Raw genomic sequence first — 26,990 nt, forward strand, 5'->3', positions numbered from 1 at the left:
ATGGACCAGAGTCTAGCTGCTCTAGTTCGCGGGGCAGAAATACTTCGTACCGACACCGAATTCGAGAAGCTTGACCGTTAAACTCTTGTTCCCTCGTAACACATATACCCACATCGTTTAGAGACTCCTGCCGGAGAGAGCCGGTGGGATATTTGATGTTGCGTCCGATGGGGATCAGATGGCACTTGGGGCAGGGAAACGGAGACGGAGACCCAACGTATTTTGAAAACAGTCAATCGTTGTATTCTATCCTTCTTGATGTACGCGTGAGATGTCGACAGCTTGATTGCGAGCGCAGCATCCTTGACGCCTCGGTAGGTGTGTGCATGTACAACGCTGGCTCAAAAGTTTGGTCACAGTAATAAGCCTTGCACCCAACTAATCAACCCCTGTTCACCACACATCTTCACCCGACCTGTTCATAACACAACACTCAAGTCAAACTTATTTTATTCTTTCCTACTCTAAAATTAAAAAGCTGCCTTTATGAGTCTAATAATGAATCTATCAATCACATTGGATGAGTTTTTAAGGTATTGGTATATGGGACTTTGGTGGGAAAGTCTTCTTGCTGCGACCAGACTTTAAACCAGCGGTGTATCTGTATCCGAAAGCTACCTAGGTTGGCAATGGTAGAAATCTAACTTACAAAGCACCGTAATAAAAACTACCTTACTTGCACGTGACTGACGTGACTGGTTCGCGCTAGGACCATCGGCCATGACCTGCCCGACTGCGCCGATGCCCCACCTGCGTAATGAGAGACGCGACCCGGAGACGTGAATTTGCGAAGGCGATGACTTCGAGAGCCCGTGTTGCCAATGCCGCCAATGGTGTATATTCGAAATGTCCTAGACACCGTCAACCATACTCACCAAGGTTTCCGGTCTTTGGCTGGCCGAGAAACGGCTCAAATCGGCAGGAGTCATGCCTCCCGAATTTATCAGCCTTCTCTCCAGCCCCTCCGCTGGGCCCTCTCCTATCAACACAGGACCCCCACCATCTCGCCTTGCGCAACCGGTGTTGGCCGCTGTCGCAACGGCGCTGGCGTACGGTGACGAAGAGGTGTTCGATTTGACAGCCGAATCGCCAGAGATAGCACCAAAATCTCCACCGCTACCATCCGTGCTGCCGAAAGCGACATCCCCAACACGGGCATCTTCAGCAACGAAACGTCCTCGGGAGGAAGAAGCACCCGTGAACACGCCCATCTACTTCAACTCGGATGACTTTGATACGACTATCAATCTCGACAGCAGTCTACCACTGGGCAATGCGCCGACCAACGAACCACGAGAACACAAAAAGCTGCGACTCTCGTCTCCTCGTCATAGCCGCAGATCCTCTTTCGACCGGTCACATTCCGCCACTGATCAAGGCCCTCGCCCGCCTCTGCGGCAGGCGGGCGGTTTGCGACGGGTGCATTCGGTTGCGGACCCAATCGAGTTCTCCAGTTCGCCTGGAGTCCTTTCGCGACCGACGACAACTGCGTCAGCTGCTCCAACGGCTGTGGACAGGCTCGATTCTGACGACCCGTTTGCTGCACTACCTCCCTCGGCCCAACCTGTACCTAAAACGCAGAACCCTCTTCCAAACGCCACAGTCACCGGTGTCGGCCGTATAAACTATAACCTGAGCTCCGACGACCCCTTTGCGAGCTCGCCCCCTGCGGCCCCGAAAGCGATTACGAAGCCTTGTACAATAGTCCTAGATGATGACGATGACGACCCGTTCGCTAGCTCACCGAGAAGAGCTCCGGTGGAGGCCATGAAGCCCCCAGATTCCAAAAAATCAAGCGCAGCCGAATCCAAGGGGAAGGAAAAGGCCGTTTCGCCGAGACGCAAGGCTAACTGGGATCCCATCTCGAGTTCCGCACCCGAATTTAACACTAGAAGTGATCCATTCGGGAGCTCTCCACTGCCGGCGCGAAGGACCATGGCTAAAGCCGCCAGCGCTGTGATCGACCTCAGCGACTCTGAACCCGAGCCTGTCGTTCGCAACCTCGATGCCGATTCGGACGGGGAGTTTCCGGACCTCGACAACTTTGACGTTACAAAACTCAGAGCCCGATTGAATACCAAGAAGCCAGCCACGAAACTTACGTCGAAAGCAACATCGAAAACCACCTCCAAATCGAACGCTGGCCGCGCAGCAACTACAAAGACGGCAGAAGACAGGACGAGAGAAAAAGAGGAAAAAGCGGCGGAACGAGAAAGGGAAAAGGAGCGCAAGAAGCATGAAAAAGAGGTGGCCAAGGAGCAAAAGGCAAAGGAAAAGGAACGGGCCGCTGCGTTGGCGGAGGTCAACAAGATTAGGACTGACAAGAAAGTGTCGACGCCGGAAATGATTGCCGACCTTCCAGCAAGTCTGCCCGCCGCCGTGACACTCCAGATACAAACATTGTTAAAGGACCTGGACGTCCAGCACGCCATCTGGAACAGCCCAGTAGACAATGTGGTCAAATGGAGGCGGAAAGTCGCAAGCCATTTCAACGATGAGCTGGGGCATTGGGAGCCGATTCCAATGCGCATTCAGCCAGACAAGTACGCGCTCGTCATCGTCACTGCGTCGGAGTTTGTTACGTACGCCCTGGGACCCGAGGGCAACAACTTGGAGACGCACGTCTCGAAGATGAAGCGCCATTTTCCAGAAGAACAGCTTATATATCTGATCGAGGGTCTCAACCCCTGGATGAGGAAGAACCGCAACGTCCGGAATCGGCAATTCGCATCCGCCGTCCGTAACCAGGGCGAGGATGCCGCCGCAGGAGCGGCAGAGGCCTCAACGAGCGCGCAACCGCAAGCACAACCGCGGCGGGGGCGCAAGAACCAGCAGCAGCAGCAGCAGCCGCAGCAGTACATTGACGAGGACTCGGTCGAGGACGCCCTGCTCCAGCTGCAGGTCATGTACGACGTGCTGATCCACCACACCAACGCGGCCGTCGAGACGGCGCACTGGGTCGCCATCTTTACGCAGCACATCTCGACGGTGCCGTACCGGAAGCAGCGCGAGGCGACCAACGCGGCGGGCGCCGGCTTCTGCATGGAGACGGGCCAGGTCCGCACGGGCGAGGACGTCAAGGACACGTACGTGCGGATGCTGCAGGAGGTTGCGCGCGTCACGCAACCCGTCGCCTACGGCATCGTGTCCGAGTTTGGGACGGTGACGGAGCTGGTGAAGGCTTTTGAGGAGCGCGGGCCGCTATGTCTGGAGAACTGCCGCAAGAGTACCAATAAAGACGGTGGGTTTTCGGACCGGGCGGTTGGGAAGGCCGTTAGTAAGAGGATTTATAAAATCTTTATGGAGACGGATGAATGGAGTACGGATGTATAGGATAGGACTGGTTGTTTTGCATGAATAATGACTGGATGAAGGCACAGATATTGGCGCAAGGTAGCATTCACAGGTGTTACGGTGGGTTTGATCCCGATTCAACGGGTAGAACATGACGATGATGGTGAGGGTTGACTTCAATTGATGTTCTAATCGAGCTATATGAGAGACCGTAGTCTTAATTTCTATGCCCTTCCACCGCCAGAGGCGCCTATATCCCAAAACAGGGTTTAGATCATTACATTAGTCCCGTGAAGAGAGTTTTTGGTTTACACTATTAGGCAAAGTCCTTGTTGAAAGGACCGCCAAAGTGACTGATGAGTACCGGCCCCCCTGGCCACGGGATGAGGGGTTCGAACCCTCCAGCACTCATCAGATGTTGGTTGCTTCCAATTTTCTTCTCATCCTGACGCGGCACAAGACTGACAGACCAGTCTACCGCGGACATACAGGGCCTTCCGGTTAGGACGACGGCCGCGAAGCTCGGTGTCCCATAAGAAAGGCAAAAGTTTCCCCGTAGGCTGCTAATGCTTATTATCCTGTTAGCTGAGGCTCATCATGTAAACCCAAGAAGAAATGAAGATGAATAGCGCTTGGATGTCAGACAGCGGTTGGACGAAGTTGTTTCCACACGTATACTTTCGGTACAGGTCTGTGAATATTCTTGCCTCATCATGAAAAGCGCGCATCGGAAATATGCTGGGTGAAGAATAAAAGATGAACGTACCATTTAATGCGAAACGACCAAAAGGGCGGGTGGCCAAAACTCGCACGAGGTGTCGAATCCTAGGATTCAACTCTCCTCACGCTTCCGCTTTGATGCAGTAGGTGTGAAGAACGCGTTGAGCGTCTTCTGTTTCTCGTCAAACTTTGCGCTGCCGATCCCCCCACGCGTCTTTTTCAAGCCGCGAAGGTGGTCGGTGCAATTGACGTCCACTATTTCAAGCTTCAGACGGGGCCATTTGGCTTCCTGCGTACCGCTTCGCGAGCCAGCAGCAGGCTCTTTTGCATCAACCACCGGCGGCATCGTCTTGACATGCATCAAGAGGTATCCAGTGTTGCTCCACGAAAAGTGCTGCTGCTGCTGATCCGACGACCCGGTTGCCGGAGACCCAAAGTTGCCAGCGGCAAGGAGAACCCTCGCCAGCACACCCAGTATGATCCCGTGGGCGACGATGACGATGCTCTCGGTGCCGCAGGCGACGGCCACATGCTGCTCCTGCTCCTGCTCCCCTTCCACGCAAGCGAAGAGGGGAGCGAGGTACTCGTCCACGAACCGCTCCGCACGCACGCGCATAGAGTCTTGATCCTCGGCACCTTCGTGTCTGTCTCCAGACGACCGGACGCCGAATCTCTGACCCTCGCCGGTTCCAAAGTGTTTCTCCCGGAGCTCTGGTAACTGTAGTGTGGCCACCCCGATTGTCTGTTTCAACACTGCGACGGAACTGGATGACGGCGGAGCACCACCATCCTCCAGAGCCGAGGGAACCGGGATAGTAGGCGCCACGAGCATCGCAGTGCGGTGGGCTCTTTGTAGATTCGACGAGAAGATGTGCGTGATGGGGGCCGAGGCCGCAGCGGTTCGTGTCGCGAGGTGTTCCCCGAGGCGCCTTGCTTGCAAGACGCCGTGAGATGTCAAAGGTGCGTCGCGAGACCCGGCACTGCAAAGTGACACGCCACGCCCACAAGCGCCGCGCTGCTAGTTAGAATGGGAAACAAAAATTTCACTCTTCGTCGCGGCAGAAAACGAGAGAAGGAAAATTGCAACCCAGACTGGAAACTGGCAAACGCACGAAAGTGGTGATGTGGCGGTGTGGGAATTGCGTACTAGAGGTTCGCGACGTTATCGACGGATTCGCCATGGCGGACGAGGTATAGATGAACCGCGCCCATGGTTGCCTATTCAAGCTAAACCACGAAGCGCCTTTCTGGAGTTGTGCTCTGGAATGGCAGAAGCCAAGCTGAATGAGGATGGGGAGGAAGAAGGAGTATGATAGAGAGAGCCACGATCAGAGTTTTGTAGGCGCGTTGAGTGGGGCACATGCCGCGATCGTTTAGGTGCATGCCCTGTCCATATCTCGCTTAGTAGAATTTCCCAAGCCCTGGTCATTGATTTCGTCCCGCCAGGTCTTTTGAGAATCACGTTGACGCGTCAACGACCTAGAAAATTTCGAATGGCCCGAGACAGGATTTGTATCCAGGATTCTGCATCAATGACTCAACTTGGGAGAGATGACTGCCTTGGAGCAAAATGAAAGCTGCCGTATCCTACTCTCTCCTGGGCCTCGTGGATGAAAATGATGTGAGTTCGTATTCCTGCCGCCTGCGAAGCCGGATCACAAACAATCCTCCCCTGATGTCTTGTCCAAGTTCCATACATGTTCTCAAATCGGCATAATGTTTATGTAACTCGAACCACTCAACTCCACTCAGCACTTGCTGCTAGACTTCATGCCGAAACAGCCCAGCTTGCTACCTGAGAGCCACACGTCCTGATCTTTACCCAAATGTTAGCAGAGAACAACCACGCGCGGCATAGCACGGCCTCATGCTCGCGCGATTCTACTCACCGAGATATCTATGGGTCTCGCGGTACTGATTCGGATCTGCAAAGGCACCTCGGCACTGGCAGACAAGGTTACCAATCTTGGGATGGTAGACGCAGTCTTTGCAGCTCTTGGCGAATCCGCCCCTAGGCACCTATGTTAGCAATCTTCTAGTACTCATGCTTGTCTTCTAGCCTGTACTTTTCTTGGCCGCGGAGGACTCCGTGAGCATTGATGATGCAGTCGTTGAGCTCCAGGCGGGAACATTGCAGGTAGGGCGGCTGGTCCAAGGGGCACGAGTAGTGAATCCAAGGGTTCTGGTCATTGTCGCCGAGACCGAAATTGACGAACTCGCAATTGTGGAGGAAGTTATCATCGTTTTTCCAGCTGTGGTCGTCGGTTGGGGCTGCCGTCGCCCAGGCTGTGGCAAAGAGAAATAACCCAAAGCACTTCATTACGGTATGAAGTCCGTGATTCTCCTTGGTGTCGCAAAATAATACGCGGTAACGGCTAACGCACGCTTTTTTGGACAAGCTCTGGTCCCTGAATAAGCCAGTCAAAAAGCCAAGTTACAAGGTGAAGGCGGCAAGTTTTATAATCCAGAGCCGAGATTCGTTACGGTGGTGAAGGACGTCCAGCACGCCATGAGTACCGCCTTGTCAAACTATTATTGTGTTCATTTCCATGTCTCGTGTAATACTGACATGTTTGGAGGCTTTGCAATGAATGGTCGCAAGGTTGATGTGACACTTGAGTGATATTTGGATGAATATTACTATCCTCGGAGCCATGAGGGCTCCCAACAATTTAGCTGCCGTTCCATCAATAGCTACTGGTGTTGTACATGCTACTCGCTACCCCCTTTCCAATGAACAAAGACAGTGATCAAAGGCGATCGATCTACCAGCATGCCCAAGCTCAGTAAATTGCTCAGGCGAAGATTCAACCATGTTTGCTCAGAGACCGCCTTCGAACGCCCAGTCTGGTTCATCGGGAATGATAGCCGGGTTAGTATGAAAGCGGATTGCCATCATTTCGTGCTCGTTACATCCAATAGGGTTTCCTCCGAATCTGTGGCAGCCCAGAAGGCCGCCTCGGTTGTCCAGGAAGTTATCTGGTTCCCCGTTGATTAAATGAATGCTCTAGACCTAATCAGTAGAAGAAAAGAATGGAAGCTTACTCAAGTTGACGACTGAGGTCACTGCTCCCTTGGGACCACTACATATACACCGCATATTGCCGTCCGTGTGCTCGTATTTACACTCTGTGCAGGATTTGAAGAATGCACCACTTTCAAGGGGAGTTAGCCGGCTCTTACAAACAATCTCAACAAAGCCATCATACTATCTTTGGTAGACAATGGCACCGTCGGCGTTTGCGAAACACGCGGTCAGGGGCATCCAGGAGCACCGTTCGCCCCCTTTGCCATCCCCGCACTTGGCCACGAGATACGGCGTCGAATCCTTCTTCTTGCTGCCCTCATCCACGAGGTCTCTGGGATCAAAGAAGCGAACATCTGAGCAAGAGGCATTGAAATTGGCTGGTATCTTCTTCACTGCTCGGTTTTGCATCGTGTTGAGGAGCGTGGATGGCTCATGTGGCGCTGCCATCATTCCGCAAGCTGCCATGAGCAAGACGAGCGAGATAGAAGGGATGATCATGATGACCGGGGGTGGGTACCGGCGAGGGATGTTGAGAAAGGGAGGACTTGAAGTCTAGAATTCAGAATGGCAGAAGAAGATTGTTCGTAAGGACTGGATTGACAATTCTTCTGAGAAGAGGTCTTGAAGGCAGAGTTTAAGTCATGTTGGATTGAGCAAAGATACTCAGGTACTACTCTAGAAGGGGTTTGTTGATGTCGGACCAACATTTGCTGCGAGCATTTGGACACAGTTTTGACTTGGTGGCACCCTCTGAATGGATTGCGATATCCCGCTCAAAGGATTGAACCAAGTGCTTCCATGCAACATGAGAGCAGTGGCATTCTCAGTCAAGTAGAAGCCTCTCACACTGACGTGAATCAACAAAATGAAGCCTCAAAAACATACACTGTAGACCAGGACCTCTCAACAGTTGAAACCATAGGCTCGTAGCGGCGTAGAGCAGTGAAACCAGGCTCTCGTGCATGCGCCATGGACAATTTTGTTGTGGTACCAGGCAAAAATTATCAAATCAAGGATGATTGTTGCAAGACTGGCTTTTGCTGTTTTCAACCGCAGCTGTTCGGCCATAGACAAACTTGACTTTCATGTGCCAATAAGTCACTCTTGTGACCCCCTTGAGCAAGGACACGAGAGACCCATAGTGTCCAGGTTTGAGATGTCGACGTTTTGTTGCAAGGGGAGAGAATTATTTTGAGTTGCCAGTCTGAATCCCACCCGAGTGACAGGTCTCGTAGTTGAGAACCTCGGTTGGCATTTCCCTATTGTGAGGTGGACCGTGGACTTCATGTTAACAAAGGAAGCAAACATTAGGACAAGGTGATGAATCCTTACATCCTCCCTTGCACGTTGCGACAAAAGTTGACCCTCCATCGGCAATGTCGACGAAACCGGCTTTCTCCAGCCTGTTCTTCTGCAATCCCTTGGAAACGACATCTACGGGCCCCCTTCAGTGCACAGTGCAGGTTTATCGCCATGGCTTCATCCCCAGGATTGCACCGTCGTCGCTGCGGATCTCGGCCTCGAGCACGCCGGACTGGAAACTGTTGAGCCAATAGGAATGCCGTGGAAAATGCCTGTAAACGGAACCTCGTGACATCAGCGGCCTGTCTGCGGAGCTTCGAAGCGGGATGATCCACCTGTAATTATCACCGAACACCGGCCACATGCCGGACCCGAAAGATCACTACCGGCCGAAAGAGGACCAATAGCGTTGATGCCAGTCAAGTCTGATTCGTATTAGAGTCATTATTCGGGACATCTTTTGACAACTTCTTGGCATCTCGCTACGGACAAGGCCACCCCGAACAATCGGAACGGAGCCGAGTTCTGTGGGGCGAGACACGATGGCGACTGGCCCGACGGATCTCGCGTCATTTCAAAAGTCAAAAAGATCTTCGAGTGCAACTGCCCATCTAGCCGCTGGTAGATTTCGCCTTGCATCGGCGGCAGCCCGACATCACATAGAACCAACTCCCGCAATCGGATGAGGTACCGCGAGTTTGAGGAGGTGAGCAGAGCACGACCTTGCCTTCGCTGATAACCGAAGGCTTGACTGTGGGCTTTTGCCGGAATTGAGAGACTGACCCGTTGACGTGATAAGAGAGAATTGCGGGCCGGAATAGCGTACATTTGAAGATAACCTTGCATGGGTGATATATTCTGGAACTGAGAGGAACCTTGTCTGGTACGAATCCTCCACGGAATATACCCCTCTCGACGATTACCTAGCGTCTTTGAACATGTCGGGCCTAGGAACAAGCACAACGGACTCAAAGGACCCTACCGTGGTCTCTGCAAGCGCTTTGAATGCAGACATGCCTTCGCCAGTCAACCGAAGAGCCGGTACTTCAAATGAGGCACTTCTGATCTTGGAAGACGACAGGTCAGACGTCGCCTTGAAGACGAACGACGCCGAGCGGAACGAATCAGACGACGAGAGAAAGCTTGTGAACGGTGGCATCGTGATCAGAGATGGTGTGCAAAACCGCAGAAACCTAGGCGGAAACGCAGAGCGATGGAGCGAAGCTGATCATTCAAAGGTAACGATGTCGCGAGATACGTCGTCAGTACTCAAGACGATGGTGATGCGTCTTGCACCTTTCGATCTTTCATCATCGGTTCTGGTAAGATTATCGCAGCGACTATCAATACTTGGAGTCTCAGTTTGCTGACTCTCACAGGCTTGACCGCTCTTGCGGCCTGCATCAATCAAATGTAATTTGGGCATCGCGGCATTTGTTGATGTCATGCACTGACAGAACCTCACACAGCTACTTTTATAAGCCCGTCGATGTATCATTTTCCTCGGTGTAAGCTTCATGGACCTTTTGAGCTCTACATAAGGTAATACAAAGAAGACTGACGAGTGTTGTTTTCAGGTTCCTTTGCTTGATGGCTTATGTGATCGGGGTTGCTTGGTCCGTCTTGCTCCCTCGACGGCAGCATGTTGACAAGTACCTACCATCTCAAGCAAGGTGGCTCGGCCCAGTCGTTCACTTCATCAACCCCGGCCACTTTGGACTCAAGGAACATGCCGTCGCTTCAATTCTTTCTACATCGAGTGGAAATGGTGCTGCAATCGTGCAAGTCTTTGGCGCAGAGCGACTGTAAGCGTGGTAGTTGAGTGTCTTTCCAGCTCAGTATTAACTAAAAACCAGGTTCTACAATCGGAGCATCGATCCTGCCACTGCGATTCTGACAGTCTGTTCGGCCTCCATCTTTGGATATGGTCTTGTAGGTATCCTGCGGTCCATCATCGTTCATCGTCAGTCACTTTTCGCAACCCACTAGATACGAGCATGTGTACTGATGGAAGGCAGCGAGTGAAATGGTCTGGTGGCAATGCCTCCCCATGATATCCATCTACCAGACGCTCCACCGTGACCCAGTAGGCAACAGTCAAGACAGGCTCCGAATTTTCGGCTTCACTTCCATCGGCATGTTCATATGGGAGCCCATAGCATCCTACATCTGGCCCTGGCTAAACGGCATATCCATCCCCTGCCTCGCATCGATGAAGGCCGCGCCGCCGACTCGAAAGGTTCTCATGACAATCTTTGGCGGCATCAACTCCAACGAGGGCCAGGGCATCTTCAACTTCTCCCTGGACTGGCAGTACATCACGTCGCGGTACATGTCCCTGCCGCTCCTCCAACAAGCCAACTCTTGGGTGGGCATCGTGCTCTCCTATGTCATGTGCTTCAGTCTCTACTACGGTGGGGCTTGGGGCGCCAAGAAGTTCCCGTTCATGTCGACGGCCATGTTTGACGGGAAGACTGGCAAGGTCTACAACCAGACGGCCGTGTTTGGGCAAAACGCGATCTTGGACACGGACGCACTGGAGATACATGGGCTTCCGCGGTTGACCGCATCCAATGTCTGGGCCAATATGGCGGCAATGGCCGCCATAGGAGCGCTGCTCACTCACATTGCCCTTTTCTATGGGCCGCTGTAAGTTCACCAGAAACTCGATTGCGTTCTAAAACTTTTCTGACTCGAGTAGCATCAAGCGGTCATTGAAACAGGCTTGGAAGAAGGAAGAGACAGACATCCACTACAGGATCATGCAAGAAAAATACAAGGATGTTCCCATCTGGTGGTATATTGCCATTCTTCTTGTTGGCTTCTTCGCTGGCCTTGGAGCTGTCGTCAAGGGCCACACTACGCTTGACGCCTGGGCATATGTTTGCGCCATCGTGAGTCTACCTTGTTCCCACCGCCCATATCATTTTGAGACTGACCAATGACGCAGCTTCTTGGCTGCATCGTTGCACCCTTTTCGCTCTGCTTGTACGGCTTGCTCGGCACTAGCGTCGCCACAAACAATCTTTCCAAGATGCTCTGCGGTGTACTTCAACCTGGGAAACCTGTCGCCAACATGTATTTCTCAATGTTCAGTCACGAGGTCACCGTACTCTCGGTGTTCTTGTCTACTGATCTCAAAATGGCCCAATATCTCAAGATCCCATGGAGAACCATGTTTCTTCTGCAAACATGGGGAAGCTTATTTGGGACAGCCTTGAACTATGTAATCATGGATACCATTGTGGTAAACCGACGAGAAATCCTTCTTGACCCGATTGGCAACCAAGTCGTGAGTTCGCCCCGTCAGAAGTTTGCCGTATCAGAGCTAACCCAAAGCCAGTGGAGCGGACGGAAGATTCAATCTCTCAATACGACTGCCGTTACCTGGTCACTTGCAAAGTACGTCTATGGGTTCGGAAAAGATGGATATGGGTGGTAAGTATCTCCAAGTGATTCTTGGATCATTGACATCTTTGATCTGACTTGCTGAAGGATCCCGCTCTCCATCGTCCTTGGGGCTGCTATCCCTATTGCGCTGTGGCTTTTATCTCGCAGGTACAAAACCGTCTGTGGCTTGGAAGTGAGCAAGTGTGTCACTCCTGTGATCTTTCAACACGCCTCGGACACAACGTCAGGCACTACATCTGTTATCTGGTCTCAAGTCGCGGTCGGCTTGTGGTCTCAGTGGTACATGCGGTTGCGCCATCCCGCTTGGTTCGGCAGGTATAACTATATCGTCGGTGGCGGTCTAGATGCAGGCGCCAAGGTCATGATGTTCATCTTGACATTTTCTGTCGCTGGCGGTTCAGGAAGAGAGGTTCCTTTCCCTACGGTAAGCACTCCGCGATTGAAGTAACACCATGTAGCTGACAAGATCACAGTGGTGGGGTAATCCTGTATCGAGTTCGAAGCAGTACGCCGATTACTGCGGTAATGGATAGAACCTCAAGTCTCTGGTCCATGTATACTTGAAGCAGTTCAGCACATAAGCTGGTTCATTTAATGAAAGGACATGACAAGCAGCTCATGACTACAGGTATCAACTGAACCCTCCAAAGTTAGGTATATCGACCTTCTTACATAGCAGCATCAAATTTCAGGCTTGAAGCTCAAACAAGTAAACTTGATTTCTTGACTGAATTTACAATGGCTCCAGTGCTCCTTGGCCGCTGACATGTTCAGGTATTGAATCTCTCGCCAGCTTTTGCCACACTTTCAACCGCCGTTGATCAACCCAATTTCCGTGAACCTGTGCCTTCACATGGAAAGGCAACTGGATGACGGCGATGGGCTTCTCAAAGTCCTTCGTATCCAGCACCACAATCTCGTTTCTGTTAGCACCTCTGCGCTCAACCATAGTCATGACCCATCCATCTCCTTCCGGCGCGTCGTCACTTCGTGGTATGAAGATTGGTTCCTGACAGAACGACCCGGCCCCAGCGTTGAAACATTTCGTCTCTTTTGTCTTTGAATTGTGCATTGCCAGGCCGTTGAGTCCATTGACAATGGTATGACCGTCGCCGTTCTGATCTTCGTGGATGTAAACGTTGATCCAGACGTAATTGTAAGGCTTCGAAAGGAACCGCTCATCAAGCCGTGGGAACTCTGCAGGCATGTCGAGGATCACCTCCGGATCTGGGACCTTGCTATTCGTAGGCTGGGAGAGATCAAACGTCCAACGGACGTAATCGGACTTGGGATCAGGAGCAGGATACACTCCGTCATTTGTAGGGAAGAATGGGAACCCATTGTCGTGTACACGAGTCGTCTCCATGAACAGAGTCGTTGCATCTTCGCTCTCCCACGCGCCGCCCGTATGGATGAGCATGCAGTTCTTCCAGGAGTACACCCGACTCTCGCCTGGCTGCCAGCCAGGCGGAAGCTTGGTCGAACTTCGACGGGGAGCAACAATAAATGTGGCAGGGAGATCATAGTCCCAGGCCCAGTGGTGCCCTCCCTTCTTCATCCGATCCACGCTGGCTTCGAATGGCCAGAGTGCTAGAATGATCCAATTAGGCGTGATTGCACAGTCGTGTATCGGTGCACACCACGGCGACTTGATCCACTGCTCGTCGTGCTTCATACCCTGGCTATCAAGTGCGTATATGACAATATCCAGCGACGCGAGCCCTCTAGCTTCGTATCCAAAGACCATGAGCTCATTCGTGTACGGGTCAATTTTGGGATGAGCCGTAAACGTCTTTGCCTTGATCTGTCCAAAGGGATCGTACTTGATGGTCTCCAGGGTCTGCGGGTCCACGGAATACGGCAGGCCTCCTTCTTTCAGAGCAAGAAAGTGGTCGGCCCAGAGCACCACATTGGTGTTGGCCGTCGAATCCACCGCAGCGCGAACACAGGGGTGATGGCTGAACGGGTTGCGGTAGAGGCCGAATAGAGCCTTGTTGGCCTTGCGCTCGAGCTTGTAGCGCTCGGTTTCGACGTAGCGCATCTTCATGTCGACCCTCCCGTCCTTTATACGGAATGCTGAAATGTTGCCGTCGCCGTCGAGAGGGACATTGTTGGGATGTGGCGGCACAAAGGGGTCCGTCATGACTCGGTAAAAGGTTCCGTCGATCTCTTTCGGGATTTCTCCCAGGACTACCAAGTCACCGATTTCACCCTCTAGACGGCATGGTAGATTGGAGCCAGCAAGATCGTAAGCTTCTGGCCACTTGGTGTTTAATCCATAATTCGACATCGTTTTGGATGAGGTGGAAGCCTCAGCTGCCTCATTTTCCGTTCGACCAGGAGTCATTGCTTTGAATAGCCGAGTAGGTGATTAAATGAGATGTGTTGAAGGGTGGTGAGCACGGAGATGGTGTAAACACAGGCAGCATGTCCTAGCCAGGTCTTATACGAAGAACTGTCAGACGATGTCTCTTGCAAGGGCGTAACAGAACCACGGCCTTTCATCTCAAGTTCTCAACAAAGGGAAAAATTGCAATTACCGAAACTTCACTCCTTGCCAAGTCAGAATAGGGTTCACCGGCTACGACCCTGCGGCCGGCCCGCGGGTCATTCACGCCATTTCCCCAGAATTCCCCGCATGAAGGGCGGCCGCCTCCGCATCTAAGCGCCAAATTGGGGCGTCGGTGATTCGAGATGCCCTCGATCGGGCACCTCACAGGCATTAGCTGTCAGTTTATCCGTAGTTCCATAATTATCAATCACGGGTGCAATTGCCATCCGATATCTCGACTTTGGTGTTGACCTTGGCTTTACATCACTCGGGATTGGTCGTTAGTATTGCTTTTCTTCACCTTGGCTGGTAGTGGAGCAGTTCTTCTACTGCCTACTATTGGGACTCTAGGTTTCATTGGCACTATCTCGGGTATGTGGCCGTGAGCGATCCGCGTCGGCATTGTGCCGAGTATGTTGGGTCTGTGCAACGACATGTCGTCTGGGGATCTCAGAGCAATGCGATCCCGGCACGGACACGGAGTAGTGTCCTGGCCCGCCAAATCGTCCGTCTGTGCCATGGCCATAGGATCATGAGGAACTCCTGGCAGCAAAGATGCCCCCACGGTGAGTCTCTCAACCTTCTCTCACCCGAAACAGCTCAGTAATTACCGTAATTGTCTTGCATATTCAATAGCGTTCCAATGCCGCGTCGACGAACTCTTGGCTCCTCTCTGTGCTAAAAGAGACAAAGTAGACTCGCACTCCTCATGAGACCAGTGCCAACCACTCCCGTCTCCTACACTATGCCGTGACGTTTCATTCGGTCGTCAAAGATCGATTAAGCTGGGAAGACCATGCAGAACGCTTCGGTTTCGGGAGCATGGGCCGCTTTGGAAGATGTGGCAAGAAAGTTGCTCTCAAAATTGGGGTATCGTAATACACATTATGTCAACACGGTCATGATGCCTGGATACTCATTACTACGGTCAGCCCATATTCAAGTACAAAACGAAGAAACCGACATTCGCAAGGCTTACGTGGAAATTCCTTCGGTCTGCAAATTTGTGTCCCACTTTCTTCATCACCTCCTCAACTCAAGTAGAGCTTCGCTGCTCTGCCTGATGAGCAGCGGTAATCCCTCCCACGGCTCCGGCAATGATGCCACCAGCAATGAGAATCGCCATCGCCAGGACGAAGATCCAGTACCGTCGAATCCATGATCTCATATTCTTCTCTGCCATGGGTTCGGTCGAAATAGGAATCGTCACGTATGTACCGGAAGGCCTGTGGCTGAATCGATCGACCACCGCAACTTCTGGCGACGCCAGCTCCCGGCGTTTGCCGTTTTCAAGCGCTGAATGCTCAGACCAATCGCTGGATGCCATCTGGTGGCTACAGGTGATTCAAGTGAACAAGAAAAGTCGACCAGTGATTGACGACGTTGACGAAGGATGACGACGTCGACGAAGGCATGCAAGCAACTTCGTTCTTAGCTTCACATTTGACGGCGAAAGATGGAGGCCATGAGGAGAATGTCTCCCGAGTTACACGTGGTACTACACGTGGGCGTACCGCATATTTCAAGCGAAGAACATTCGTGTCTTCCGGTATGCCCCCTAGCACAACACATGCGCCTGCCCGGGTTTTCCGGCTCTTGTGTGAGAGAATCCAGAGACAAGTGTCTCTGGGGCGCATGGCCAGGTTGCAAGTCAACGGCGAATGGGGTTAACGGTGGGGAGCTTATCATGGTTGCTAACACGCGCTAGCAATGGGATTGAAACGTGATGGGCGAATAAGCAAATTGATCCTCTGAAAAAGGTTAGAAATTTGAAAAGAGTCCCGCGGCGGCGGGACATTTGATGGTTCTGCTCAACTTGCCATGAACCAAAAGAAATTATGGAATCTGTGCGTCCGTGGACCTCTTCCTTTTTGCAAAGACCACATACCACGAACAGCGCGATCGAGAGTAATTGAATAATGAGTGGAGAGCATTCAATTTCAAATACAGCTGAATATTTTTTAATACGAATGGCAGATGACCCAGAATATCTGAAATGGACTTTCGCCAAGTCAAGAATTACGATCGTGCTTCGATACAGATTGTATGATCGAATCCTTGTTTACGCTCTGCGCCTCAGCTGGAGCTGACGTTCAATGTCTCAGCCAAGAATCATTGGTTCGAATTGACCGCGTGGCTCTGAGACTAGCGCTTTCTACAAAAACAAACATGAGAGCCTTTGCGTAGCGAACTCGTACCACTCTGGAACATTGCTGCGTATCGCCTCCATCCCTTTGCACAAGCCTCGGAAGACCCGGGCACCCGGGCTCCTGAGAGCTGAACGGAGGAAGAGAAGAGTTCCCTAATTGTGCAAGAATAACTCAGCTTCGTCAATGAGTTGCCGTTGGCTGATGATAAATCCGTTGCTGCTTCTCAGAAAATAAGAGGAAACGTGCCCTTTCCATCTCCAAACTATACCGTAAGACGTCTTTCCAATTGCTGAGTTTTCTATTAGTCTGGTTCAGTGTTCGACGAAAGAAATTCCTTTTCCCCAGTTTAGGAGGGTTTGCCAACTTTCTCTCGAATTCCAGTTTGATCAGAAGCATTCATCCAGTATTATGTATCTGCAGAAGTCCATATGAGCAAAGCGGGTGACCAAATCTCGAATGGCCTGATATCTGATCATCTGGCGATGGATTTGCCAGGCGACAGTGCCCAACTTGGCACTTTTTATCCATATCACATGAGATATTCATTGCCCTTACTGCTGGATGATGGGAGTCTTGGCTTGGGACTTTGGATGCATCAGGTTCCAATGAGCAGCCTCTCTCAAAACCACACAACCGCACCGTCGCCGCCAGCCCGACAAAAATTACCAAAAGTAGGTGGCATGGTAGCCATCTCACTGGCAAACAGCACGGGTGGGAGATGTCGCAGTCTGGATCTCCGGTCACGCAATCGCTGGGTGGCAGGGGCTTGTCTGGACCCAACCCCGGTGGAGAACCCCGGTCTCTCGCCCGCTCTCACCATCGCCGCCTCCGTAACCGCCGATGATTGGGCCAGCATTGCGGCGGGAGGCGAGAAATGCGACGTTCGGTCGAGGTCTGGTGGGTTTTGCCCAGTCTCTTGGCGTCTTTGAACAACTGCACGCTGGGCGCGGGATGTCAAATTTTTGGGATCGCGACATCGAAAATCACTTCATTTGGAAGGATTTATCCAAGATTTACTAGATGGCTTGAAGCGTATTGATGGTTTCCTTTAGCTAATTCAGCCGAGCTGGCTGGTTATATAGCCTTGAATCGGCACCACGTCTTTTGCATGTTGGGATGCCATCTCGCTCATTGTATTACCTTCATTCTCTTGAGCTCCGCCTGTACTCGAACTTTACCCTTTGATAAAGGACGAGCCGCAATGGGTGAAGCAACATCGGTGACTTTGTCAACACCCCGGCCGGTGACCGAGGAGCCCATCAACTATGGGCCCCCAGAAGAAGGCATCTTTAAACACATTTCAAAGATCATTCCATACTTCCGCGACCCTAGGAATGTCCTCGTCTTCAAGCTAGATGTCATGCTGCTTGCATGGATGTTCCTGGCAGGTATCATGAAGGAGATGGACCAGTCCGCCACAACCCAAGCCTACGTTTCGGGAATGAGAGAGTCTTTGAGCCTATACGGCAACGAGCTGGTCGAATTCAATACCTTCTTCTCCATCGGATATGCGCTCGGCTTAGTACCTGGTCAATTGATTCAGACGAGGGTCCGGCCCTCAATGTTTCTCCCATTCTGTGAGATGAGTTGGGGACTGCTGGTACTCTTGTGAGTACCTTACATCATCTTTTCAGGCAAACACCAACTGACCACCAGCGCAGCACTTACAAAGCCCCGAATGCCCAAACCATCTTCGGCCTCCGATTCTTTCTCGGCCTCTTCTCGTCCGCTTTCTGGCCCAGCGTCGTCGCCCTCATCTTCAACTGGTATACCCCCGCCGAGCTCGCCGTCAGAGTCGCCTGCTTCACAGTATGCGACGTTGCCGGCGCCATGTTCCTCGGAGCCCTCCAAGCCGCTCTATTCCGCGACATGAACGGCGTTCACGGCCTCGCTGGCTGGCAGTGGCTCTTCATCATCGCCGGTTCCGTAATCGTAGGCCAGGGTCTCATTGCCTTCGTCACGGTGCCCGACTCGCCAGCAAACACACGTGCCATCTACCTCACCGAGAACGAGAAGCGCCTGGCTCGCGAAAGGATGGGCAACTCCGGCGTCAACACATCCAAGCGCATCCCGGCATCGGTGCTGCGTCAAAAACTTCGGAAGCTCATCGTTCACCCAGTCACGTATTTCTATCTCTTCTCTTTTGCCTTTGGGGCGTGGGCTCATCGAGCCAATTCGTACTTTGTGCTGTACCTCGAGAGCATCAAAGATTCAGCCGGCAACCGCGTTTACGATACGTATCAAGTGAATATCCTGCCCTTGGGTGGCTACGCCTTGCAGATTGTCACCAATATTGGGTTGAACTGGCTATCCGACTGGAAACGTTGGCGTTGGCAAATAAGCATCTTCTCGGCCGCCGCTCACGGCATCTGCCTAGCTGTACTATGCGGATGGCCCTCCGACCATAAAGTCATTCTCGCGTTCTACTTCCTCACATATGGCACCAACGCCGGTAGCCCGTCACTAATGGCATGGATGGCCGAAATTCTCCGCAAGGAGCCCGAGGCCCGATCCATCATCGTGGCAATGACAGTGACCGTTGTTTACGTCGGCCACGCGACTATACCCTTGGGAGCGTTCCGCGTCGCAGACGCCCCGAGATATCCCATTGGCTTTCCTCTCACAACTGCATTTACCGTTGCTACAATCTTGGTTCAACTAGGAATGCTGTGGTGGGATAGAAGGCATCCAAAGATGGCTGAGCTTGGATACGAGCCGGCCATCAATGCTCAAGGGTCATCGGACGAGGAGAACCCTAAGACTGCTGAACTGGAGGCCATCGCCAATGGGGCGGACAGCAAGTCGACTCAAATCTTGGGCACAAAGGAGTTATAGATCTTGATGAGCTACGAGTACTGAATTATATATTTATTAAATCAAGATATCAAGAAAATTGCATATTCTTGCAAGCCATGCTGTTGTGGGGTTGTGGAGTATGCAGGATCCTTCTCCCCTAACGGAACACTCTGACAGGCTTTTGACTTGACCCTCTCAGAATCCCTGGTATACGTCCTGCTTCCTTCCAGAAAATACATCGAAAAATAGGATTGTAGGAGTACATGCCAGTGAAGGTAAGAATACGGCTCCTTTGTGCCGATTACCCGAAATGTCGCGAGCCGCCCAATGCCTGTCAGATAACCACAAGAAGTTCACCTACGCATATTCTACCACCTTCAACCTCCCCTGAAAGAGTCTTAGTATGATGAATGACGCGATGGCATATTGTAGGTCACGAAAACGACGCCGACAATGATTACAATCAAGAATAATATTTCAGCAAAAAAGTCCGCACGTTTCGATAGATGATCGGAGTGTGCAGGAGAGGAAGCTCTCCGGCCAGTCTCAACGTCCGCAGGGACTACTCTATATCTTTGGGTGTTCCCTTCGGCATCGAGGAGGTAAAATTCTGGCGAATGGATATGGTGTTGCCCAGCGGCTGAGCTTTGTCGGGATGTCCTCTTGCGCCTCCGCGATGGTGCCTTCTTCCGCTTAGGTATTGTTCCGTACGTCGTTAAGCGTGGTTCAGTATGAAGCAAAGGTGATTCGGTATCTAGTGGGAAATTCAACAAAGTCGAGCATGAGTTGTCATCCGAATCAGAGGAGTCTGACATTGCTGCTTGTAAGCTGCTGTAATCGCTGATCGGGTTTGAACTTGTTTGCTTCTTTCCGATGTCTTTAGATTCCCAAACATCGGCGTTAAATGATCAAGTAACAGCTTTTGAGACGAGGAGGGGGGGTGGGGACCCCGCTCCATACACGGCCAGTCCTTCATTTGTATTCCCACAGGAATTGTGACACAGAGGAGAACCAGCAGCAGGTTGGGTGGTCGCACAAAATGCAGCTGTGGGTGCGATCACAAAGCAAACGGCTTCTTGAATGATGAATTGATGTTGGATAATACCACCGTTCGCGTACATTACCGTGGCATCACGAATATGGTTTGGACATGGAATCAAGTCTGCTCTAGAATCCAACTCCAACAAGGACCACAAGAACCGGTATAAAAGCAAAGACTGACGAATTCGAAGTTCATGATTTCAGAAGAATTCTCGATTCTAGAGAAAATGGACCCCTCATATCAAAATTGATTCAACAATTCGCCTCGAGACTTGACTCGATTCGTTATCTGGCGAACAAAGCAATACTTCCTGGAGCTTCCTTCTCTATAAACCAGGTAGAACTTGGAAATAGTGATAATCGATGGCCGTGCGCCTGGATGCGTGTTTTCTCTCGAGATTGACTTCTTGATCTTGGTTTTTTTCGACTGGACACAGGCCAACCATCTGTTAAAGCGATAGAAATATGACCTGAAGGTTTATATTGAGCAGAATCATCCAGATTCAAGTTGAAAAAGGTAAAGGTATCGGAAACATCATTGTTCTGCGATTGACAGTGGGTTCCTGGTTGATCACCGGAGTCTGAACAACCATCATTGTCGGATGCATCTGACATCCTGGGATGATAGGGCCGTGTAAGGTGGTAATGGTACTGTATGCTTCGACACAGATCACAGAGTAAGAGCAAAAGAACTCGGCATGAAAGAGGATGCCATGCCAACGATAACGAGCCAGCCTCCCGATGAATGATATGGAAGTACTGTACTCACATGTATTCACTAAAGGCAACGTCGAGGGCGGAAAAAGGCAATGATTGGCGGTTTGCTCACCGTGTGACCGTCTCTCTGTTTTAACACCTGCAAGTGTCCGCAGAATTGTAACAAGCAACAAGAAGCAAACAAGATGCACCGACAATTTAATTTTGATTGGGTGGATTATTGACTTCTTGAGTGAGACTACAACCCCTGACGAAACTTCAATTGCGAAGATGTGCCAACCTTGCTGGGAATTGATTCCGTTAATTGCATCCCAAAAAAGAGGCGACGACGCCTAGACCTTGCCTTGTTTAATTTGTGCTACATGACGTCGAGGAGCTTGGATTTGTTCAAATCGTACGATATCTCATCCCTGGAGAAGACGTCTGCTTACTTCTCACACCATCAGGTTAAATAAACCTTCCAATAATTTCGATTGTTTTTTCCGACCACATGTCCAGGTCCAGTAAAGACCATAGAATCCGCTGCTGCGAGTGAATACCGTCGCGGTTCAGCATTCCGCTGGGACAGCTCTATTACTGCTTTGTTCCCAGTCTCCACTAATCCTGCTAAGAAACAGCTCTGAATATTTCCTTACATACCTTAGCCTACTTCACTGTTCAATCTCAATGACGATAATGATACGTACATACTAAGGTTTTATGCGGAATTATAAATTAGACGGCCAGTAAATGGAAGACCATCCGCTCACCATCGCCATAGCCCAAACCACATTCATCACCGCGCCTACGGTGATATAAATCCCCGCATCATCGCTGAGTCTCAACCGACTGGAGTAAGTGGAGTCAGTAACTGGTCCCGGGACTGGATCGGATGTGGAATTTGCGGGGCCCCGTGGACTCCGGAAGTCCCCGGACAGGGTCCCGGCTGCTGTGGGCTTAGCCTAAATGCGCCGAATGCACCGATTTTATCGAATCAAAGGCGAATTTTGCTAACGCGTGACAGGAGACTCCGTCACGTTTACCGACGATACTCCGAGACGGCCCGCTCATCCTACGGCGAAGGACAGTATCTCGGCGGTTTGGTCTTCGGACTCGGGACTGCGCTGACCGAACCTGCGGATCTCACCGCATAATATATACCGGACGGGCACTTGCATGTTTGCTGCAGTCCATAACTACCGGGCTTTCGTCATCTCTCCTCTCTTTTTTCCACTTGAACTCCATTGAAACCAATCGGTTCCTTTTGTCAAGATGGCGGGCGAATTCACTCCCCTCGACGTTGAGGCATTGATCAAGGAACTTACCTGGGACGAGAAGATCAACTTGCTTGCTGGTCAGGGATCGTTCCGAACGACCGGTCTTCCTCACCGTCAAATCCCGGATCTTGTTGTAAGTTGATGCTCGAATGGCGAGGAGAACAAGTCCATCCAACTAACCTCCCGTGCAGACTTCGGACGGTCCTCACGGCATCCGAGGGCGTCGTTCATTCGCTCGCGTTAGTTTACTTCCTTGATCGCCTACGGTGGTACGAAGATTTACGGCTATGGTGCATTTGGCTGTCATACTGACAGAAGCCCGTCTTTTCTTCAGAACCCGAGTCCCATGCTACCTTCGGCCACTGGTATGGGCGCAACCTTCAACGCCGAGTTATTGCACAAGGTTGGCAATCTCCTTGGAGAGGAAGCAAGAGCCAGAGGAGTGCATGTCTTGCTGGCGCCTACCATCTGCCTTCAGCGCTCGCCATTATTTGGGCGAGGATTCGAGGCTTTTGCCGAAGACCCCTTTCTGAGCGGCATCCTCGGCGCGGCGTACATCAATGGCGTACAAGAGCGGGGCGTAGCAACCAGCGTCAAACATTATGCCGCTCACGACCAGTCGGACAACTCCATTGAAGACAATGTCTGCATGACGCAGCGGACCTTGAGGGAGATCCATCTGATGCCATTTCAACTCGTCATGCGCGACTCGGACCCATGGACCTTTATGACATCGTACAACAAGATCAACGGGATCCACGTGAGTGAGGACCCGTGGCTTCTGAAACAAGTCCTGCGAGACGAATGGGGCTTCAAGGGGCTCGTCATGAGCGACTGGTTCGGCACCTACAGCACCTCTGAAGCCATCAATGCCGGGCTGGACCTGGAGATGCCTGGGCCGACGCAGTGGAGAGGCAAGTGCCTGAGTCTAGCTGTCAACAGTCGCAAGGTTCCGCGCACGACGATTGACGAAGCCGTGAGGAATGTTCTCAATCTGGTGAATAAGGTCAAGGATACGAAACCAGCTGGCTATTTTGCGGCGTCAAACACCCCTGAGCAGCGCGCCCTGATTCGCCAGCTGGTGGGTGAAAGCATCGTCTTGCTCAAGAATGATGGCAAGGTGCTTCCTATTCAACAATCAAAAGGGAAGAAAATTGGATTGATCGGCGACCACGTCAAGAACCCTGCCTTGAGCGGTGGCGGCAGTGCAGAAGTTGAGCCATACTACTCCGTGACACCGTATGATGCCATAATCGAGGCAGTCGGAAAGGAAAACGTGTCATATGCACTTGGTTGCCATTGTAAGATGTTATCCCAAGGTTTCCGGACGATTGTTGACACCAGTCACAGCTTTCAGATTTAGCCCACTGTTGAAGAATCTGGCGCCCCGGCAATCACAGCACCAAGGCTTCGGGTGGTCGGTTGAGATCTTTGAAGAGAACCCGGACGATAACCCCCATGTGCAAGTTCTTGTAACGGCCCACGCCCAGAAAGAGCTCATCGATGTGCCAGAGAGTTTCCACGCGTCGCTTCCGGAGAAATTCTACGTCAGAGCCCGAGCGACTTACACTCCTTCCACCACAGGACCCTTTAGATTCGGCTTCAGCACATCAGGTAAGGGCAAGCTAAGGGTTGATGGCCAGGAAGTCATTGACCTATGGAACGACCAGCCTCCAAAGACGGGGCCTACGCCATGCTTCAACAGGCTTTCCATGGAGAAGTTCTGCGATACGAATGTGGTTGAAGGCCAGACCCTCAACCTCGAAGTTGTTCAAGTAAACGAAGATCTTTCTGGGGGCGTCGGTACCGCCTTGACGCTCGCAGGGCGCGTTGGTGGATTCGAAATCATTGACGAGGATGTTGCCATCGAAGAAGCCGCGGATTTAGCCAAGAGCGTGGACATTCCCATTGTGGTGACTGGATTATCATCGGATTTCGAGTACGAAGGGGCCGACCGCAAGCACCTCAGACTTCCAGGCCGTGTCGATGATTTGATTGAAGCTGTGCTTCAAGCCAATCCAAACGCTGTAAGTGGCTCCCTGTTTCGGCGACAAGCAAAGGTGGCCCGGTCCGAGTCGCATACGTCCGAGACTGACAAAACATCACCTAGGTCATCATCACGCAGTCCGGCTGCCCTATCGAAATGCCATGGGAGTCGAAAACAGCTACCTTGGTCCACGCTTGGTTCGGCGGCCAGGAGACAGGCCACGGCCTCGCAGACGTTCTCTTTGGCAAAGCCAATCCCTCTGGCCGTCTTTCGCAGACGTTCCCGGTGTCCATTAAGCACACCCCGGCATATCTCTCATTTTCAAAGTCCGATTACGATATTGTGTACGGCGAGGGTGTCTTCATCGGCCACCGCTACTACGAATCAGTTGACAGATCTCCGCTCTTTTACTTTGGCCAAGGTCTCTCCTACTCGACGTTCAAGTACGCAAACCTCCAGGTGCCGAAGACGTTCGAGCCGACGGCAGACTACAAGATGAAGGTCTTTGTTGATGTGACGAACACTGGGCCCTATGACGGAGCAGAGGTTGTCCAAGTCTATGTCCACGACCCGGAGAGTACTCTGTTAAGACCAGTCCGAGAGCTGAAGGCGTTTACCAAACCTTTCCTGGCTGTGAATGAGACAAGGACTGTGGAAGTAGTCCTCGACAAGTACTCGCTTTCGTACTGGTCGCAGGAAAGATCCAAGTGGATTGCAGAAGCTGGTGAGTATGTTCTCATCGTTGCAGCGAGCTCCAAGCCACAGGACGAAATTCTACGGGCCTCTTTCAACCTGCCCAAGACATTCTTCTGGGAGGGTGTCTGATTGCACTGAGCAACGCATTAGTCTAAGAGGGTATTAAGGCAACACGGGTAGTGGAGCTGGCTCGTGTCAATTTCCACATCCTCACACCTAGGATCAAATGGAAGGTTGAATATGATTCAGACTTGATGAGTAGAGAGAAGAATTCCTGAATACCCACGTTCACGATCCTAGATATAAACAATCTTCTTTAGCCAGATCTGAAAACACATTGAGCCTCAATCATCACATGCTTACTTTGTCTTAATAGAAAGTACTCGACTGAAAATGACACTCTTGAATACTTCTGCGATAAATCTTCGGATTTTATGCGCAGAGTCTCACTCGAAATAACAAAAGACCTTCCTACAAATAAGCTCCTTCTATGCCGATGTAAGTAGTGGAGGGGAGAGATAACACTCGATGACGTGCTCAACGTCAGCCGATGGCGGAGACGTGGACTGGCGCAGGATGCAATCTCGACATTGCTCCTCACTTGCGCGTCATCTCCAACTTACATAACCAACTCGTCTGATGTCTATTACCGGATATTTAGACAAGATGCATATCAAGACGGCTCTCATCACTCATCCCTTAGCGTAAAGAAGAAAGAGCCGCTTAGGCTTTACTCCCTTCTACACGGCAGATTGACATTTATCATCCCTTTCACCATGTCTCCAACATCAGTCCGCGAGGGCGGTCCAACCCTCAAGGGCCCGCTCGACTTCACAGACAGTCCCCTCAGCAAGGCCTCACGGCAACCTCTCCTCCTCGGCCTCTTCCTCAGCCTCCAAGACATCAACCTCTCCACCCACCCCACGACAAACAGCTGGACCTTTGACTACAACGTCGCCCTCGTCCGCCGCGCCGAACAGCTCGGCTTCGAACTCGCCTTCAGCCGCACCCAGTGGCTCCCCAAAGGTGGCTACGACGGCGAAGCCTCCCTCGACGCCTTCGTCGCCCTCGGCGCCATGGCCGCCGTCACGGAATCCATCCTCCTCATCTCCACCATGCACGTTCTCTACGGGCCCCTCCACCCGCTGCACATTGCCAAGTACGGCGCCACCCTCGACCACATCGCCAAGGGCCGGTGGGGCATCAACGTGGTGACGGGCCACCGGGCCGTGGAGCACGAAATGTTTGGCCGGCAGCGCATCGAGCACGACGAGCGGTACCGCAAGGCCGGCGAGCTCTTTGACGTGGTCAACAGCCTCTGGGGCGAGACGGAAAACATTTCCTACGAGGGCCGCGTGTCGCCATGGCGCCTCGAGAACGCGTGGATCACGCCCAAGCCGCAGTACGGCCGTCCCATCCTCGTCAACGCGACCGGCTCCCCCGCGGGCATCGAGTTCGCCGCGCGCTACTCTGACCTCATCTTCATCACCTCGCCGGGCACGGCGCACATTGACAGCGCGCTGGAGACCCTGCCGGCGCACATCGCCACCATCAGAGCCGCCGTCGAGGCCCAGGGCCGCCGCGGCGTCAAAATCATCATCAACCCCATCATCGTCTCCCGGGACACGCCCGAGGAGGCCTGGGCGTATGCCGAGAGCATCGCCGAGGGGACCAAGATCCAGGCGGGCACCAAGAAGTTTGGGACGGCGAATGGGTCCTATGACAGTGATGCTCACGCCTGGCGCGGGAGAAAGGATGCCAAGGACAACAAGGGGCTGAATCTCGGGGGCAATATCGAGATTATCGGTTCGCCGGAGCAGGTGGTTGAGCAGCTGGATGCGCTGCACAAGGTGGGCATCGATGGTGTTCAAGTCAACTTTTACGATTTTGCACCGGACCTGGAGTACTTTGGCCAAAAGATTTTACCGTTATTGAAGGAAGCTGGTCTACGAGTAGACTAAGCATCTGCGAATACCAATGCATGTTGTCCCGGACTCGGCTTCATCGTTTGACGCCTGTGATGGGTTTTTCACATTTGGTA

The 26,990-nt window shown here is 52.0% G+C and overlaps 12 protein-coding genes across 12 annotated transcripts; 5 read left to right on the forward strand and 7 right to left on the reverse strand.

Moving 5' to 3' along the window:
- Positions 1–927: 927 nt before the first annotated feature.
- Positions 928–3,333, forward strand: CORC01_11266 (ERCC4 domain-containing protein; the record flags this gene model as incomplete). Its single annotated transcript, XM_022622892.1, has 1 exon — positions 928–3,333. One exon carries the CDS (start codon positions 928–930, stop codon positions 3,331–3,333), a length of 2,406 nt encoding a protein of 801 aa, XP_022470566.1.
- A 542-nt stretch (positions 3,334–3,875) lies between these two features.
- On the reverse strand, positions 3,876–4,022 carry CORC01_11267 (uncharacterized protein; the record flags this gene model as incomplete). The annotated part of the gene is made up of 1 exon (XM_022622893.1): positions 3,876–4,022. One exon carries the CDS (start codon positions 4,020–4,022, stop codon positions 3,876–3,878), a length of 147 nt encoding a protein of 48 aa, XP_022470567.1.
- Positions 4,023–4,126: 104 nt separating this feature from the next.
- Positions 4,127–5,226, reverse strand: CORC01_11268 (phosphoglycerate mutase; the record flags this gene model as incomplete). Its single annotated transcript, XM_022622894.1, has 2 exons — positions 4,127–4,994; positions 5,162–5,226. The coding sequence occupies 2 exons, from the start codon at positions 5,224–5,226 to the stop codon at positions 4,127–4,129; spliced, it is 933 nt and encodes a 310-aa protein (XP_022470568.1).
- A 536-nt stretch (positions 5,227–5,762) lies between these two features.
- Positions 5,763–6,525, reverse strand: CORC01_11269 (uncharacterized protein; the record flags this gene model as incomplete). The annotated part of the gene is made up of 4 exons (XM_022622895.1): positions 5,763–5,830; positions 5,904–6,025; positions 6,081–6,422; positions 6,521–6,525. 4 exons carry the CDS (start codon positions 6,523–6,525, stop codon positions 5,763–5,765), a joined length of 537 nt encoding a protein of 178 aa, XP_022470569.1.
- Positions 6,526–6,835: 310 nt separating this feature from the next.
- Positions 6,836–7,540, reverse strand: CORC01_11270 (uncharacterized protein; the record flags this gene model as incomplete). The annotated part of the gene is made up of 3 exons (XM_022622896.1): positions 6,836–6,993; positions 7,060–7,169; positions 7,224–7,540. 3 exons carry the CDS (start codon positions 7,538–7,540, stop codon positions 6,836–6,838), a joined length of 585 nt encoding a protein of 194 aa, XP_022470570.1.
- A 1,742-nt stretch (positions 7,541–9,282) lies between these two features.
- On the forward strand, positions 9,283–12,288 carry CORC01_11271 (oligopeptide transporter 8; the record flags this gene model as incomplete). Its single annotated transcript, XM_022622897.1, has 11 exons — positions 9,283–9,517; positions 9,583–9,666; positions 9,724–9,757; positions 9,814–9,852; positions 9,922–10,149; positions 10,201–10,307; positions 10,363–10,993; positions 11,046–11,238; positions 11,295–11,782; positions 11,840–12,179; positions 12,229–12,288. The coding sequence occupies 11 exons, from the start codon at positions 9,283–9,285 to the stop codon at positions 12,286–12,288; spliced, it is 2,439 nt and encodes an 812-aa protein (XP_022470571.1).
- A 200-nt stretch (positions 12,289–12,488) lies between these two features.
- On the reverse strand, positions 12,489–14,045 carry CORC01_11272 (isoeugenol monooxygenase; the record flags this gene model as incomplete). The annotated part of the gene is made up of 1 exon (XM_022622898.1): positions 12,489–14,045. The coding sequence occupies one exon, from the start codon at positions 14,043–14,045 to the stop codon at positions 12,489–12,491; it is 1,557 nt and encodes a 518-aa protein (XP_022470572.1).
- Positions 14,046–15,342: 1,297 nt separating this feature from the next.
- Positions 15,343–15,633, reverse strand: CORC01_11273 (uncharacterized protein; the record flags this gene model as incomplete). The annotated part of the gene is made up of 1 exon (XM_022622899.1): positions 15,343–15,633. One exon carries the CDS (start codon positions 15,631–15,633, stop codon positions 15,343–15,345), a length of 291 nt encoding a protein of 96 aa, XP_022470573.1.
- A 1,503-nt stretch (positions 15,634–17,136) lies between these two features.
- On the forward strand, positions 17,137–19,291 carry CORC01_11274 (major facilitator superfamily transporter; the record flags this gene model as incomplete). Its single annotated transcript, XM_022622900.1, has 3 exons — positions 17,137–17,353; positions 17,647–18,064; positions 18,118–19,291. The coding sequence occupies 3 exons, from the start codon at positions 17,137–17,139 to the stop codon at positions 19,289–19,291; spliced, it is 1,809 nt and encodes a 602-aa protein (XP_022470574.1).
- Positions 19,292–19,650: 359 nt separating this feature from the next.
- Positions 19,651–20,067, reverse strand: CORC01_11275 (uncharacterized protein; the record flags this gene model as incomplete). Its single annotated transcript, XM_022622901.1, has 1 exon — positions 19,651–20,067. The coding sequence occupies one exon, from the start codon at positions 20,065–20,067 to the stop codon at positions 19,651–19,653; it is 417 nt and encodes a 138-aa protein (XP_022470575.1).
- Positions 20,068–22,261: 2,194 nt separating this feature from the next.
- Positions 22,262–25,078, forward strand: CORC01_11276 (glycosyl hydrolase family 3; the record flags this gene model as incomplete). The annotated part of the gene is made up of 5 exons (XM_022622902.1): positions 22,262–22,399; positions 22,458–22,505; positions 22,601–23,567; positions 23,617–24,293; positions 24,377–25,078. 5 exons carry the CDS (start codon positions 22,262–22,264, stop codon positions 25,076–25,078), a joined length of 2,532 nt encoding a protein of 843 aa, XP_022470576.1.
- A 647-nt stretch (positions 25,079–25,725) lies between these two features.
- Positions 25,726–26,910, forward strand: CORC01_11277 (methanesulfonate monooxygenase; the record flags this gene model as incomplete). The annotated part of the gene is made up of 1 exon (XM_022622903.1): positions 25,726–26,910. One exon carries the CDS (start codon positions 25,726–25,728, stop codon positions 26,908–26,910), a length of 1,185 nt encoding a protein of 394 aa, XP_022470577.1.
- Between the last annotated feature and the right edge of the window lie 80 nt (positions 26,911–26,990).

The sequence above is a fragment of the Colletotrichum orchidophilum genome, assembly GCF_001831195.1.
Source record: "Colletotrichum orchidophilum strain IMI 309357 chromosome Unknown Scaffold_120.1, whole genome shotgun sequence".
NCBI classification, from domain to species: Eukaryota; Fungi; Ascomycota; class Sordariomycetes; order Glomerellales; family Glomerellaceae; genus Colletotrichum; species Colletotrichum orchidophilum.